The 17406-nt window shown below is 38.2% G+C and overlaps 1 protein-coding gene across 3 annotated transcripts in view; it reads right to left on the bottom strand.

Moving 5' to 3' along the window:
- Positions 1-17406, bottom strand: part of LOC126198478 (protein arginine N-methyltransferase 1) — a 42058-nt gene that overhangs the window by 22779 nt on the left and 1873 nt on the right. For all 3 annotated transcript variants that reach the window (XM_049934853.1, XM_049934843.1, XM_049934861.1), the window contains exons 2-3: positions 7614-7841; positions 3535-3705 (exon numbers count right to left, since the gene is read on the bottom strand). In XM_049934853.1, the coding sequence (XP_049790810.1) occupies positions 3535-3705; positions 7614-7832 (390 nt within the window). In that variant the 5' untranslated portion in view covers positions 7833-7841. The remainder of the gene's footprint in view (positions 1-3534; positions 3706-7613; positions 7842-17406) is intronic.

A 17406-nucleotide genomic window follows, 5' to 3' on the forward strand; every position in this document is an offset into this window, starting at 1 on the left:
CAGCAAAAATTACACTTTTTTTTACATAATGACATTTTCTTCTGTTCAGAGGTTTACATTTTTCTTTGTATCTTTGTTAAGTATGTTACCTAGTAAGTCCATATAACTTTTTATTTACTGGATTTTTCCATTTGTTTTTACCAATTAATTTGGTAGTATGGTGTTATACTTCATATATACGTTTTTCACACTTATACCTTTTTTCTGTAGTCTGTTGAAAAACGTATAAATCAAGTTTTACTGTATTATTTATTATGGTCCCCTGCACTTGTATATCGAAACATGTCAAAACGAGGTGAGCATGTTCAATATTGCTTCTCACATAGGTAGCAGCAGTGTACACACTGTGATATGTAGCACTCATAAGATCGTAGCCATGGATCCTACTTCTTTTACGCAGGTCTTAAATAGTTTGAGCATGTGTTTCCTGTAGTAGATAGGTACTTGCTTTTAGCTCGGCTAATGCCTTCTATTTTTAAATGGCATACTCTGATTGAAGAGTCAAGTCTTTTTAATAAGTTGGTCCTGAAAAGGTCCATTTTTTAAGGGTTTTTATTTTGATTTGTCTGCATTTTTGTAACCAGGAAATCCAATATCTAGCCTGGATGCCGATTTATTCTACTTAGAAGCCACCAAATGTGCAGTGGTCACTGGATGTTCTGCCATTTACTGGCCAGCCATTGATTTATGCTGAAAATTTTAATAGTCTCCATGGTCATTGGAAGTATGACGCAACAATGAGAGTGGTATTATGCTCAATGACTGGGCTGAAAATGAAAATCTACATGGTTTATAATGCCAAAGATTTGGGAACTTTCAGAATGGCCACTTGGTGAAGAGATTACAATCCAGATTTCTGCTTTGTGTCCCGTGACTGCAGAGGGCACCCAGTGCATATACTCAGAGAAGTCATACGTAATTTCCCACACAGCCAGCACAGGTCAATAACCCTTGATATGGGGTGCTCTGTCCCAATAGTGAGATCTTTACCACAACTCAGATGGAATTTTCGCAGGGCTGATTGGTAAGAGTTTTTCTGACAACCTAGGTAAATATATCAGTTTTATTCCACCAGAACCTAGAAACTACCCTCGATTTGTCAGGGCTGTTCTTACTGCTGCTAAGAAGTTTATTCCTCATGGACACAGAAAGGAATATATACCAGGGTGGAATGAACATTGTAAACAACTTTATATGAACAACATAGTGAAACTGGCGACAGCAACATTGTAATGACCTCCTCCCAGTTCTTGGGACTGCTAGAAGAGTATGATGCTGTAAGGGGGTAGAAAATGTAAACTTCAGACATTCAGGTTGAAAAGCATGGAGTCTTCTGTGTACAATTGGCAGAGCCTCCAATAAACCCAGGCAGAAGCCTGGTATTTTAAGTAACCAAACTGATAACCAATTGAAACATCTAGATAATCCCGTGACAAACAACACACTTCCAAAATAAACTGAGAACTCTCCTATCTGAAATCTCAGTGCTCAAACAAATCCAATTTCTCTTCATTTACACAAATCGAATTGGATGAGGCCTTTAAACAAACTAAACATGGTAAATCACCGCGTCTGGATAATACACACAGAGAATTTCTGATAAACATGGGTAATGATGGAGAAAAGTCTGCTTCCTCTCTAACATCCTAGACAGTCAATCACTGCCCAACAAGCTAAAGAGGACAAAATTAGTGGCCATTTTGAAACCATGCAAACCAACTGACCACACTTGAAGTTTCAATACATTTTCCCTTTTGAGGTGTATTTATGAACTCTGAGTGGCTCATTTGTAATAGAATTAGTGGATTCGTTCTGGAACATATCCTAGCTGAGCAAGTGGGTTTCAGGCCACAGAGAAGTTGCTATGGCAACGTACAGGCCATAAAAACTTTCATAGATGGCTCTAACATCTTTCATAGAGGCTGGTTTCCAAGTAAATGTGAAGACATCTGTCACATTCATAGACCTAACCTGGAGAGAAGGGATGACATCCAGATTACTAAAAACAATCAGATGCGAAAAAACTGCAACTCCCATCAACACCATGATAAATAATAGATATTTCCATGTTTATTTGAAAGGAAATGTGAGCAAGGAGAGGAATGGTACACCACAGCACTCCGTGTTAGCCCCTATTATTCAACCTATTTATTTTCAGTCTTCCCAATATCAGGTCATCAAATTTTGCTAAGAGGACCATCTTGCTCTTGTTTGTAGAACCAAGGATCTAGGACAAGCAGAGAGAATTCTTGCAGAAGATCTAGACGTTCATGCTCCTATTTTAGAAAGTGGCGACTTAATCCAGTACAAGTAAAACTGAAGTATGTACATTCCATCTGAACAACAAGCAAGCTAACACGGAGCTCAAAGTGAAAGTTAATAGAAACACACTTTGCGATAAAAAGTACCTGAAGTACCTTGTGTCACCTTTGATCACACCATTTCATATAGAAAACATTTCGTAAATTCTGCTGCTAAGATAAAAACTCTTAGCATTATTATTCAAAAATTGTGTGGAATGGCGTGGGGGGCTTCAGCAGATATCTTGTGCATATCATCCATTGCACTGGTCTTCTCAGCAGCCGAATATTGTGTCCCAGTGTGGCTAAACAGCTGCCACACCTACTTTATCGACTTCTAGTTGAACTACTCTATGCGATTAATAATTGGGACAATCTGACTAACACTGATTTATTGGCTTCCTCTGCTGAGCAGCATCTATCCACCCGCAATCTGTAGAAATGGGGCTGTGCTTACAGAATACTGCAAGCTACAGGAGTACTCTGGAATTACCCGTACAGGAGGACATCCAAGTCTGCGATGAAATAGACTCTGTTTAGGAAACCCACCATTACGGCAAGCAGAATAGTTAAATGCCAGTAATAATAGGATGAGAGACCTGTGGGATCAGAACTGTCAACTTATTGAAAATCCTGAAGGGCGTGAGTGGTTTCGAGAGTATAACTGTGATACTGCTGAGGCATAATTCGACAGAACTATGGGCCAAACTGAACAGAGCTCACACTGGACATGGACTATGCGCAGACACTTTACAAATGGGGTGGCACAGAGTCTCCGGTTTGTGACTGTGGGGCTTTGAACCAGACAATCACGCACATTAGAGATAAATGCCCCTTGCGTTCCTATCCGGGTATTTGGAGCAACCTCATGAAAGCTGATGATACAGTCCTGATATGGATTAGGAACTTAGATATTGACATTTAGTGAGGTTTTTTTTATGTAGTTCCATATTTTTGTTACACACAAATACTAATTTTATATAACTGTATTTTTAAACTGCATTTCAGCAACACAAATAAACAAACTTACACCTTGTAGTTCAACAGCACTGTTACTGCAACTATAATACTATCATAAGCTATAAAACAGAAATTGTGTAGCCAAGGTCATGAAATAAAGCTACATTTCACAATAATAGGGTGAGCATTGTTAAAAATTTTGACAATGGCAAAATGTCATCAGAGTTTATCAACTTAAATTCTAATAAAATTTAAAATTTACATTATCCTGTACCTTTCCTTTCACTATTGTGATGATATCACTCAGCTGATTTGCTTCAACAATCTGTTTTGCATATTCAACAATATTAGAACAGTCAATACCAATAACACGCGCAGCACCTGCTTTTGCTGCAAACATTGACAGAATACCAGTCCCGCAGCCGATGTCCAGAACAGTCTTCCCCTGAAGCATAATCACAAAATTAGGATTGTGTCTGCACAGAAAGAATCAACTTGAATTTGGATATTAAACTTAACTAGTACTAAAAAAAATGTTACAACTATCTTTCACATCTTCTCTCTTTGAAACATTCAAGATGTGATAGTTATTTATTAATTACATTGTGAATTGTTTTATTCAAATCTTGATGTTTACATGAAAATTATTTAAATAATTATCATTTATACTGAGCTCTCAAGGGCCCAACACTGATTTATTTGACAATGCAAAACGTTCCAGATAGTTTTTAACTGGAATGACAGAGGCACAGAAACAGATAAGCACCAACGTGTTGAATTAAATATTCCTTAAAAATAAAATGAAGTGTTTGATAGTGTGACATCATCTAAAAGGCAGGAGCAAACAGCTAACACATTTTTAACACAAGAATAAGTTTTTTTTACTGTCATGCTGATAACTTCACAACCTGCCCTAACACTAATTGATTGCATTCCTATTTTATGAATGAAGAGGAGCTGAAACAGCCACTTTTGAATTACAGCACCACTGGTAGGTGAATGTGGGTACTTAATAAAAAAAGCAGGCGACATGCTACATTATTTTCTTGTAACTGTTCAAACTTACAATTGGTTAGGTCTCTGTTTGAAGAAGACAATTTACAGTTTTATTTTACTTTGATGTTTCTCTTGTGTACATACAATCAATTTCAGGACAATATTGTCTCATCTTCAGGTACCTGTTGGACATGTTTTTGTTTTTAATCTATTGCCGTAAGTACCATGACTGTTCTTCCATCAACAGGGATGCCTTTATCGTGTCCACCAAACCGTTTGGTAATTTAGGTCAAACATCCTCTACTATATGTGCCAAATGAACAGATATGGCATGTAATAATGAAGCACATCTAACATGCAGTTGAAGATGAGACAATATTTTACAAATATTACCTAAGCATCAAAATAAACTGAAACAAAGCTGTAACAAAACTGACTTTCATTAGACTAAATAAATAATACACACATATTCTGTATGTAGCCACAGACTCCAGAAGGAAGGGGGGGGGGTTACGGGAGTTATGTGACTGGCTTTATGACGTAGCGTATACGACCCTACACTTCTGAAACGAGACTAAATTGTCAGATGTAAAAATAACTTTAGGAATTCCTGCACAGAATGTTGTAGGATAGTTTCGGTGAGGCAGTTCTTGGATGACGATTATATAGGGCAATTGCAAAGCAATGGCAGAAAATAGTGAAATACTGGAATACTTATAACGAACAATTGGTACAGGGACTGGCGATTGATACTTAATGTAAATTAAGTATACCACATTGCACATAAATAGGCAGAAGGCCCAACCACTTTTCAACTGCGCTAGTGTCTACAAATAAATGGCAGAAGTACAGCTATTAAACTCATGGTGGAATAATGCATTTGTAGCTCAATGGCTTAATCGACAGTCTTTTAGGCAACTTCCCGATGACAAGGTTTGGTTCATATTTGGCTCTTACTGCAATTCTTTTTGTGTTACTACTCCATTAATTTGTTTAACAGTAGATAAAAAAGCAAGTAATAGAATGAACAGTTCACTCTCCTTATTAAGGTATTTTCGACCTCTGAAAGTGCAAAGTATGTGTCTTCTTTACCACTTACCACATCCAAAGGCCTTCAACACCAAAGACTGTCTGCAGTCTGCAAGGAAAGGAATCTGTAAGGTGGATAATGGCTTTCTCATTTTCTCCCCAACTACTACTAGGGTCACATTCAAACGGTAACCCTGAGTTCTTGGCATGATGTGAGGTTTTTATTTCAGGGTAATCTCTGCCCATGCATTTTCAATAAGATTTAGGTCTGGTACAGGAGAAGGACAGTTGAGAAGAGAACTCTCATTCTGTTCTGCAAAGCAGTCTTGCAATATCACTGACATATGTATAGAATACTGGTTCTGTTAGAAACAGATTACTCCCTCAGGATATGGTTGCCGCACTGATGGGATCAAAATACGTGTCTACTGGACAACATCAAGAGAACCATCTACCTATTGAAGCATTCCAAAAGTCCACAGGAACACGCACAGCTCCAAACTGACACCTGACACACACACACACACACACACACACACACACACACACACACACACACACACACACACACACACCGCCACTGTGATATGACCTGTTGATGTCTTTGTGGCAAAATGGGCACTTGCTCTGGACCGTCATTTCTCGAAGACAATATCATTTCGACAGAAAATATCCCATTCTAACAGTCACAACTAACACTGTCCTCAGCATACGCTAATGAAATAAGTAGCATTGAGGATCATCAAGGAGAGACTCATTGATAGCCACACGTTCAGTAAGTGGTGTGGCACCAAACAATATCCACCAGCCCATGAATTGCAGTAGTGTTTTCAACTGCATCACATTTACAAAAGTAATTCAGCCGTGACATGTTGACAAGTTTACTATCCTGGACACACTTTGTTACATGCCAAAGTCTATTTCCCACACAACTGCTGGATTCTCCACAAAGTTTTATCCATCACTGCACTGAATGCTCAGAAACACCATACCATACCATACCATACCACCATCTCCAATACTGTCAAATTAACTTCCTCCACGAGAGCAATGACATGGCCATGAATAGCCTGCTGATGATGAGGAATGGTCTAAGAAAAATGCAAATAGACTAAAAGGGATACAATGCAACTATTTGACCTTGCTCGTGTAATGTCATTTTCTGTCCCAGAAGGAATGGTGCGCTTGCGGACCCAACTCGCTGCAATAGACTGTCAGTCTGTTACCATGTAATATCAATGAAACTGTGTGAATAATTTTTCAGGTACTATGTCAAATATAAGCATTAAACTTAATTTCTCAATCTAAGGGAGATCATTCCCCACCACAAGTGAGTGTTATTGACTTATAGCCAAAATTCTGTTGCATCTTCTGTGAGAAATTAGCTGCACTTAATCACAATGTGTTTCATTAACTATGACAAAGGGGTTCATACACAACAACTTCTTGATCCAGAAGAATTTGTCTTATGGTGGGCTGGTCAATAGAAGACAAAAGATTGCACGTGTATAAAAGCAGCAGTTGAAAGGTAGTCAAGTGTCTGCAGGTGTGTAGTCACATTTCATCACAAATTAAGTAAACGTGTTCTCATTTCCAAACATATTCTCTTCTTTGAGATTTGACAACCCTTTATACTTTTGCAATAAAACAAAGGATATATTTTTAAAAAAGATTGAAGGTACCTATCATGGAAATTGAAGCCATCAGCCATTGGATTAGCAGTACAGCCTTAATTAGACACTGCAAGGGCCACTGAGTAGTATGTGTACCTCATATTTATACTTCCCAAAATATTGCTAAACAAACCACCCATCCTACACTCCTTTTACATCAGATACATAAGACACCAGAAATTGAAAGAGCTATAACAAGATTTCTAAATCAACAGATTATAAAATCACGGGAATTATAAAACGCTTAAAGTAAAATATATTTTAACATTAAAAATGACTAGAATATATAATATACTACCTGGATTGTCGATTAGCTCAATTTCTTCATATCATAGGCATCTCTGTTTTTCAATACCACACTCTCCTTAATTTTTACATTTTAATATATTTTGGCAGATAAAATTTAACATTTCATAGAAGTAATCTCATTTATTTCTGATTTTTTTAAAGCTACATTTATTCTCGTGTTCAGCCTCAGTTTAATTGCAGCCTCAGAGAAAACAAAAACATATTACTTTTTGGCACAGCATTTTTGAAAAAGTAGTTACTACTAGAACTTATTAACACTGGCGTCAGTAGACTTATTGTATTGATGTCTTCAGAAATACTTGCAACATTATATGGAACTTTAAACTACATACTTAGAAATGATTACCTTGAACAAATGTTTGTTGTGAAACATTGAATTTCTGTAGGTCAGTGTTCTGACTTCATCCTTTAACATTTCTTCGTGTATTCCAAAATGTGCATAAGAGTCAAAATAATAATCTCTAGATGTCATGTCATCCACATGAACTTCCTTGGCACTCTTCTCATCATTTGCCATTTGTTTTAGGCTTTCTACTTTCTCAGCATTAACTTCCATGTTTTCCATGCTTGTACCCTAATTGTTGCAAAGAAAGAAAACAGTTCTAAGGAATATTTCAGTTCAACAGATCCCTCGCCAACAACATTTCTACAGCCTCTAAAATAGATAGAAAGCTTTAAATATTGTTAATTTGGAAGAACTATAAACTACAATAAACAAAACAACGGACAGATGAGTGAGGGGAGGAGGTGGGAAATAGAGAGATTAGTAGTAGTAGTAGTAGTAGTAGTAGTAGTAGTAGTACACAAGCAGACCAACAGACAGCACACAATGATAAATGTGGAAAAGCAAGGCCAACTTCCAAATGGGCTCAAAAGGTGACAACTGTAATAGCATAGCAACAATCTGAGAATATTAATGCCTGTGAAGGCAGGTAATTTAATGGTATCGATGAACATTGTCAATTACTTTTTAGAAGACACACAATACAGGCAAAAGTATTTTAACAAGAAACATTAAGGGTTTAAGGAAAGAAAATTAATTATTAATGTTGAATAGGCAATGAGCTCACCCAATACAAAACTACTTAAAAAAAGATGGCGTAGAGAACCTATCACCATCTTTTCTACTAAAATGAATAAATCTTGTTTTGCCTGACCTGAGTGAAGGAAATCACAAAAAACTTTAAGTACGATGGTCAGATTTAAAACCCACTTCTTTCTGAATAGAAGCCCACTATCTTCGCGCTATCTCAGTTTTAGCCATGCCATCACTAAACCATTCTGAAGAATAAATAGCATCACAAATTATAGGTCAACCAAAGTCTGCAGTATCACCTGCTTGCTTTCTTTGACCAGTGACATAACTGTATCGCAGTGAGTGACATCACTGAGCAGTTTACTTGAAACAGGATCATGTTTGAGTATATGCAATGACACTGTGTAGTGTGGGATGTTTATGTTTTTAAATGGTTTGAGAGCGCTGTTAATAATTCATTGGACTTCTTAAGTGCTGCCTGCAAGAATAATGTTACAACAGTTTGTGGATATTTGTCAGTGAATTAGTTGATGTTTGCTGTTACGGGCAACAGTTTTATTTACGGGTTTGGAATTGTTTGCCAGAGTTTTTTATGGATGGAGATTTAATTATGGCAGAATACTGTCAAGTGATCCTTCACAGAACCCAAAGAAATACTAGTCGTATGTAAGCGCTATTAGTAGCACCGAAGTTAGCGTTCAGTCCCTAGCGAATGAGACAGGAACAGAAAATGAGGGTAGCACAGCAAAGGCTGAAATGCTTAACTCTGTTTTCAAATGTTCCTTCACAAAGGGAAACCCAGGAAAATTGCCCCAGTTTAGTCCTTGTAAAGAGATGAACTAAATATGTATAATGTCAGTTGTGTTAAGAAACGGCTAAAATCTTTAAAACTGAACAAAGCTCCAGACCCTGATGGAATCTCTTCAGGTTCTATATTGAATATGTGGCTGAGTTAGCCCTTCTTCTAACTAATGTGCTGTAGATCCCTCGGGAGGGGGGAATCTGTGCCCAGTTCTTGAAGAGGCAAAGGTCACAACCGGCTACAAGAAGGTTAGTAGAAGTAATCCACAAAACTACCATCCATTAGCCTTGACATTGATTTGTTGTAGAATCTTACAACATATTCTGACTTCAAATATAATGAGGTATCTTGAAAAGAATGACCTCAGTGCCAACTAGCATGGATTCCGAAACACTGATCACGTGAAACACAACTCGCACTTTTCTCACAGGAGATACTGATAGCTTTGGTTCAAGGCTACCAGGTAAATGTAGTATTTCTCGATTTCCTAAAAGCCTTTGACTCGATACCGCACCTATGCATATTGTCAAATGTAAGATCATATGAGGTATCAAGTGAAATTTGTGACTGGATTGAGGACTTTTTGAGGGAGTACACAGCATGTTATCTTGGATGGGGAATCATCGTCAGATGTAAAATTAACTTCAGGTGTGTCTCAGGGAAGTGTGTTGTGACCCCTGCTGTTCATATTGCACGTTAATGGGCTTCCAGACAATATTAACAGTAAGCTTTGTAGGGATATGAAGCGGAATGATCACATAGGTTCAATCATGAATAAAGCAGGTGGTAGACATCAGTTCATTGGTAGAATACTGAGGAACTGCAATCAGTCTACAAAGGAGACTGCTTTACAAATCACTCCTGCAACTGGTTCTAGAATATTGCTCAAGCGTCTGGGACCAATACCAAATAGGACTAACGGGGGATATTGAACTTATACAGAGAAGAGCAGCACGAATGGTCAGAGGTTTATTTAATTCGTGAGAGAGTGGCAGAGAGATATTGAAGGAAATGAAATGGAAGACTCTAGAAGATAGACGTAAGCTATCCCGAGAAAGTCTATTAACAAAGTTTCAAGCACCGGCTTTAAACGATTACTCTAGGAGTATACTACAACCCTGTATATATCACTCACATAGGGATTGTGAAGATAACAGAATAATTAATACACGCACAGAGGCATTAAAACATTCTTCCCTTGCACCATATGTCAATGGAACCAGAAGGAACCTTAATAACCTGTACAATGGGACGCACCCTCCGTCACACACGTTATAGTGATTTGCAGAGTATATATGTAGATGTTAAGTTTCCTCTATCATTATTAAGGATGTCTTCTTCTTCCTCTTCAGTCCACAGGCTGGGTTGATGTAGCTCTCTATGCTATTCTACTCGGTTCAAGCTTCTTCATCGCCAAGTAACTACTGCAATCTTCATCCTTCTGAATCTGCTTAGTGTATTCATCTCCTGGTCTCCCTCTACAATTTTTACCCATAACACTCCCCTCCAATACAAAATTGGTGATGTCTAGATGCCTGAGAACATGTCCTACCAACCAATCCATTCTTCTAGTTAAGTCGTGGCACAAATTCCTCTTCTCCCCAATTCTATTCAATACCTCCTCATTAATTATGCGATGGTACATCTGATCTTCAGCATTCTTCTGTAGCACAACATTTCGAAAGCTCTTACTCTCCTTTTCTAAACTATTTATTGTCCATGTTTCACTTCTATACATGGCTACAGTTCATACTAATACTTTCAGAAACTACTTCCTGACACTTAAATCAATACTCAATGTTAACAAATTTCTCTTCTTCAGAAATACTTTCCTTGCCATTTTCAGTCTACTTTTTATACCCCCTCTACTCCAACCATCATCAGTTATTTTGCTCCCTAAATAGCAAAACTTGTCTACTACTTTAAGTGATTCATTTCCTAATCTAATTCTCCCAGTATCACATGATTTAATTCAACTACATTCCATTATCCTAGTTTTGCTTTTGTTGGTGTTAATCTTATGTCTTCCTTTCAAGACACTGTCCATTCCGTTCACCTTCTCTTCCAGGTCCTTTGCTGTTTCCGACAGAATTACAATGTTGACAGTGAACCTCAAAGTTTTTATTTCTTCTCCATGGATTTTAATTCCTACTCCAATTTTCTGCTTTCTTTACTGCTTGCTCAACATACAGACTGAATAACATCTGGGATAGGCTACAAACCTATTTCACTCCCTTCTCAACCACTGCTTCCCTTTCATGCCCCTCGACTCTTATAACTGCCATCTGGTTTCTGTACAAATTGTAAGTAGCCTTTTGCTCCCTGTGCTTCTTCACCCCTGCCACCTTCAGAATTCGTATTCCAGTCAACATTGTGAAAAGCTTTCTAAGTATACTATTGTCAAAATCTTTCTCTAAGTCTACAAATGCTAGAAACATAGGTTTGCCTTGCCTTAATCTATCTTCTAAGGTAATTCGTAGGGTCGGTATTGTCTAACATGTTCCAACATTTCTACGGAATCCAAACTGATCTTCCCCGAGGTCGCCTTCTAGCTGTTTTTCCATTTGTCTGTAAAGAATTCGCGTTAGTATTTTGCAACCGTGACTTATTAAACTCGTAGTTCCGGGTAATTTTCACACCTGTCAACACTTGCTTTCTTTGGAATTGGAATAATTATATTCTTCTTGAAATCTGAGGGTGTTTCACCCATCTTGCTCACCAGATAGTAGAATTTATTAGGGCTGGCTCTACCAAGACTGTCAGTAGCTCTAATGTAATGTTGTCTACTCCCAGGGCCTTGTCTCGACTTAGGTCTTTCAGTGCTCTGTCAAATTCTTCATGCAGTATCATATCTCCCATCTACGTCCTCTTCCATTTCCATAATACTGCCCTCAAGTACAGCGCCCTTGTACAGACCCTCTATATATTCCTTCCACCTTTCTACTTTTCCTTCTTTGCTTAGAACTGTTTTTCCATCTGAGCTCTTACTATTCATACAAGTGATTCTCTTTTCTCCAAAGAGAGTCTAATTTTCCTGTAGGCAGTATCTATCTTACTCATAGTGACATATGCCTCTATATCCTTCCATATGTCGTCTAGCCAACCCTGCTTGGCCATTTTAAACTTCTACATCTACATTTATACTCCGCAAGCCACCCAACGGTGTGTGGCGGAGGGCACTTTACGTGCCACTGTCATTGCCTCTATTTTCTGTTCCAGTCGTGTATGGTTCGCGGGAAGAACGACTGTCTGAAAGCCTCCGTGTGCGCTCGAATCTCTGTAATTTTACATTCGTGATCTCCTCGGGAGGTATAAGTAGGGGGAAGCAATATATTCGATACCTCATCTAGAAACGCACCCTCTCGAAACCTGGCAAGCAAGCTACACCACAATGCAGAGCGCCTCTCTTGCAGAGTCTGCCACTTGAGTTTGCTAAACATCTCCGTAACGCTATCACGGTTACCAAATAACCCTGTGACGAAACGCGCCGCTCTTCTTTGGATCTTCTCTATCTCCTCCGTCAACCCGATCTGGTATGAATCCAACACTGTTGAGCAATACTCAAGTATAGGTCGAGCGAGTGTTTTGTAAGCCACCTCCTTTGTTGATGGACTACATTTTCTAAGGACTCTCCCAAGGAATCTCATTTTTGAGACATTTGTGTTCCTTCCCGCTTGCTTCATTTTTGTATTTTCTACTTTCATTAATTAAATTCAATATATCTTCTGTTACCTACGAACTTCTACTAGTCCTTGTCTTTTTACCTACTTGATCCTCTGCTGCCTCCACTATTTCACCTCTCAAAGCTACCCATTCTTCTTCTACTGTATTTATTTCCCTTTTTCTTGTCAATCAATCCCTAATGCTCTCTCTGAAACTCTGTACATCTGGTCCTTTCAGTTTATCCAGATTCCATCTCCTTAAATTTACCCTTTTTGCAGTTTCTTCAGTTTTAATCTACAGTTCATAACCAATAGGTTGTGATCGGAGTCCACATCTGCTCCTGGAAATGTCTTACAATTTAAAACCTAATTCATAAATCTCTGTCTCACCATCACATAATCTATCTGAAACCTTCCAGTGTCTCCACGCCTCTGTCACATAGACTAGCTTCTTTCACGATTCATAAGCCAAGTGTTAGCTACGATTAAGTTATGCTCTGTGCAACATTCTACCAGGCAGCTTCCGTTGTATTTCCTTACCCTCATTCCATGTTACTCCCCTTCCTTTTCTTATTATCGAATTCCAGTCACCCATGACCATTAAATTTTTATCTCCCTTCACCATCTGAATAATTTATTTTATCTCATTATACATTTTTCAATCTCTTCATCATCTGCCAAGCTAGTTGGCATACAAACTTGTGCTACTGTGGTAGGTCGGGGCTTCGCGTCTACCTCAGCTACAAAAGTGCGTTCACTATGCTGTTCACATAGTAGCTGCTTTTTTTATTTTTATTCATTATTAAACCTACTCCTGCATTATCCCTATTTGATTTTGTATTTAGAACCCTGTATTCACCTGAGCGGAAGTCTTGTTTCCTCTTCACTAATTCCCGCTAAATCTAATGTTAACCTATCCATCTGCATTCTAAATTTTTATAACCTACCAACCCGATTAAGTGATCTGACACTCCACACTCCGATCCGTAGAATTCCAGTTTTCTTTCTCCTGATAACAACATCCTCCTGAGTAGTCCCCACCTGGAGATCCAAATGGGGGACTGTTTTACCTCCGGAATATTTTACCCAAGATGACGCCATCATCATTTAACCATACAGTAGAGAAGCATGCTCTTGGGAAAAATTACAGCTGTAAGTACCCCCTTTCTTTCAGCTGTTCACTGTACCAGCAGATCAAAGCTGTTTTAATTGATCTTACAAGGCCAGATCAGTCAATCATCCAGACTGTTGCCCCTGCAACTACTGAAAAGGCTGCTGCCCCTCTTCAGGAACCACGTTTGTCTGGCTTCTCAACAGATATCCGTCCGTTGTGGTTGCACCCACGGTATGGCTATCTGTATTGCTGAGGTACGAAAACCTCTCCACCAATGGCAAGGTCCATAGTTCATGGGGGGGGGGGGGTATTAAGTATACAACAACAAATTTCACAAGTGGGTCTCTCAATAACACAACGGAGGATGACATGTTGACCCCAACTAAATTCATAGTTACTCAGTTTGACTGTCCAGTGTGTAAAATGTAACATTTGTAGAAAAGGTATGACTATGACCAATGGCGCTGCATTTCAGACCGCATATGTGATGTCACCAGGGCAATGTATGACATTTTATCCAGAGGGGTTTCTGGTTTGAGATGTCTATTTTGGACAAAGGAGAAATTGTGCTGAAGACTTTGCTACTGCTAGATTACTGGATTTGTGTACCAGTTGACTTTAGATGTTAAGTATCGTTTTATTGTTTCTTTCTGTACTATACTAGGTATGTGTTTATTGTGTATAGCGGAGTGTTTTGTACATCAATACTGGTGTCAACACAATTTTTTTAGGTCACGTTGGATCCTGAATTTTGTTTGGTGTGTGTGTGTGTGTGTGTTTTAAGTGAGATGAGTGAGGGCAAGGTCACAATAGCGCAAGTTTGAAATACGGGTGTCAGGTATTTCGATGACATAATGGATCAAAGCCAATCTACGGTATTACAAAACTATAAATGCACTACTTTTCACCTAGATTTTATAAATTAATTGGACCTTTTTTGCTGAATATGCCAAAGCAACTAGCTAACATGGCAGCTGGTGAGTTATTGCCGATACTATACACAAAGAGGACATTCCACTGTAATCACATCAGACTGGCGTGTTTCTTTTTACTGTATGTTAAGGCTTCATCTCATTCAATTTACAGATTGTTTGTACACCTTTAAGAAAGTTGTTATTAGTCTAATTGAAACTCAGTTTCTAGAATACCTGAGGTGGTTTCTGAGATAGACTTATCTTTCTTCCAGTGCCTGCCATTCACAATTTTTCAGCATTTTTTTATGCTTTTGATTCCTCTGCACAAGCCTCTGATTATTTGCATTTGTGCCCTTTACACACCCAATATCTCCTTTGAACTATCTAATATGGACTGAATGTATTGGAAACTTAATTTATCAAATCTCAAATAAAACCTTTTGCTAACTTTGCCTTGAGTGAATAGCATCAACTCAGGTTTCAGAAATAAATGTCGCTCTTTGCAATAATCACCTACTGATCTGCAATTTTCTGCACAAAACATAAAAACAATCACTGCAAAATGATAGACTATGACTGAACGTTAGATAGTATATTCTCTTCAGAGAAGCTTAAATACAAACATCTTCACAGGTTCTAGGCAAGTCTACACTACAAAAACTCCAAACTTGAGAAATATTTCAGTTCAGCTCATCCAAGTACTTTGTAAATGACTTCTTTTACAAGGAAACTGCAGCTTCTCCATTAACCGAGTCCTGTTGTTTGCTTGTTTTTCCTACAACTGAAAGCATTTCTTTATCCTACATCATATTTAAACTTGACATCCACGTATTTGTACGACATCTAGTTATGGGTCAATTACCTTTTAGTCAAAGGTGAATTTATATTTTGCAAGGCGCATAACTTAACATTATTCTACATGAAAAGCAGGATGTGAACGTCTAAGTTGATTGACTCATTAAATCACGAGTTTATGCTGTGAAGGATGTAAGCGGCCTGCTAATAAATGTTATCTATGGTCGTAACTGGTGTAAACTTTGCTATTTATTCTGAATACATCAATTTCTGAATGTGGTGTTAGGAAGGGCCCTACACACACAGCTCCATTGCTGCGAGTGAAACCTTAGTTCTCACAATATTTGGTTTTTGTTTCCCGAATATGGCACGATTTTTTTATGGTGTGCACCTATGTGTTGTCTTGGATCTGATAGGACGTCACAGGTCACAGCTGATGGGTGAAATCTTAAGATAGATGAGCACACCATATATCACAATACAAATGTGTCAACAGATGCACAACGACAACTTTCTTTTACTGTTACAAGTTTCCCGACCAATAAGTTCATGTCTCCTACCACTCTTTCATATACAAGCACTGTTCTAAAAATGCTTGAATAAAACACTGCATTTAGGAGATAAACACTTCCCCTCTCAACATGTTACACAGTTTCTGTACATTACATGTACAAAGCATACCATCTCATTTTTGAAGTTCCTCAACTATGTTAGATGATGATTCTGATTTTACCATTTGATTTTATACAATTTAAGGGCTAAAGGTAAAAAATAGTACACATAGCCTATAGTCGTTGAAAGGCACACAAGTTCCCAGCCTTGTTTAACAGCATTTCAAAAACCCAGTGTCTAATATTCAATGAGTTGTTACATTTACTTCTTCGATTACCCACCAGGACTTTGCATTAACTTCCACTTCAGTTAGTTAGCAATGACAGATTCTGTTGAAAACCAGAAATGCCATTAGCCATCATCTAAGTTACACCTCAGTCCACACTACAGATCAGAGCAAAATTTAAGTTGAGATGATCAGGGAGGGCACTGGGAAAAGAGGTCTATTCAATACTGGCTGTCTGCTTTGACCAATATCACTGGTGATTTTTTCGAACAAGCTACACTACAGATCAATCTTGCACCTCAAGGAGTTTTTTTTTTCCCACACACTTTGAGTTTGCCATTTACTAACCTAGAGCTTGGGCTAAACTACCAACTGATATCTCCAAAAGCATGTATTTTTGATTTCACATTCATTAGCTTCATAAACTCAGCCATACTATTTCATAAACTCAGCCATACTATTTAAGTATCCATCAAAATGTGACATCAAAGTAGCCATTAACATTATTTCCCTGGTCAAAGCCGACACACGGTATCGAATATTTTCTCGTCTGTGGATTTCCATTAACAAACCAAGAGGGTAATCTTGTGAGGTTATCAGTTTGTTGGAATAACAAATGGTCTTAGAGGAGTGTAACACTATGGAAATTGATATCATGTCAGGACATCAACAGCCAATGATTTTTCACATCCATACGTAAACTCCATTACAGCATATAGCAGTAATGGAAGAGCTGGTAAAATGAGCTCTTCAATGACCAGCATTCGAACACAATGTTACTGCACTACTTGGCCTTCTGTGGCCGTTTAAGGAAACATGCGCTGACCTTACTGTAGACTTGTTCTATGGCAACCAAGGAACATGCATTGCACTGTGAATACTTCCAGTGTGTCATTGTGAAACACCATGATAAAAAAACTCATGATAAACTGGCCAAAGCACCCTCACTCTCAATAATATTGTGATCAACTAATACTT

Source organism: Schistocerca nitens, chromosome 1 (genome assembly GCF_023898315.1).
Source record: "Schistocerca nitens isolate TAMUIC-IGC-003100 chromosome 1, iqSchNite1.1, whole genome shotgun sequence".
NCBI classification, from domain to species: domain Eukaryota; kingdom Metazoa; phylum Arthropoda; class Insecta; order Orthoptera; family Acrididae; genus Schistocerca; species Schistocerca nitens.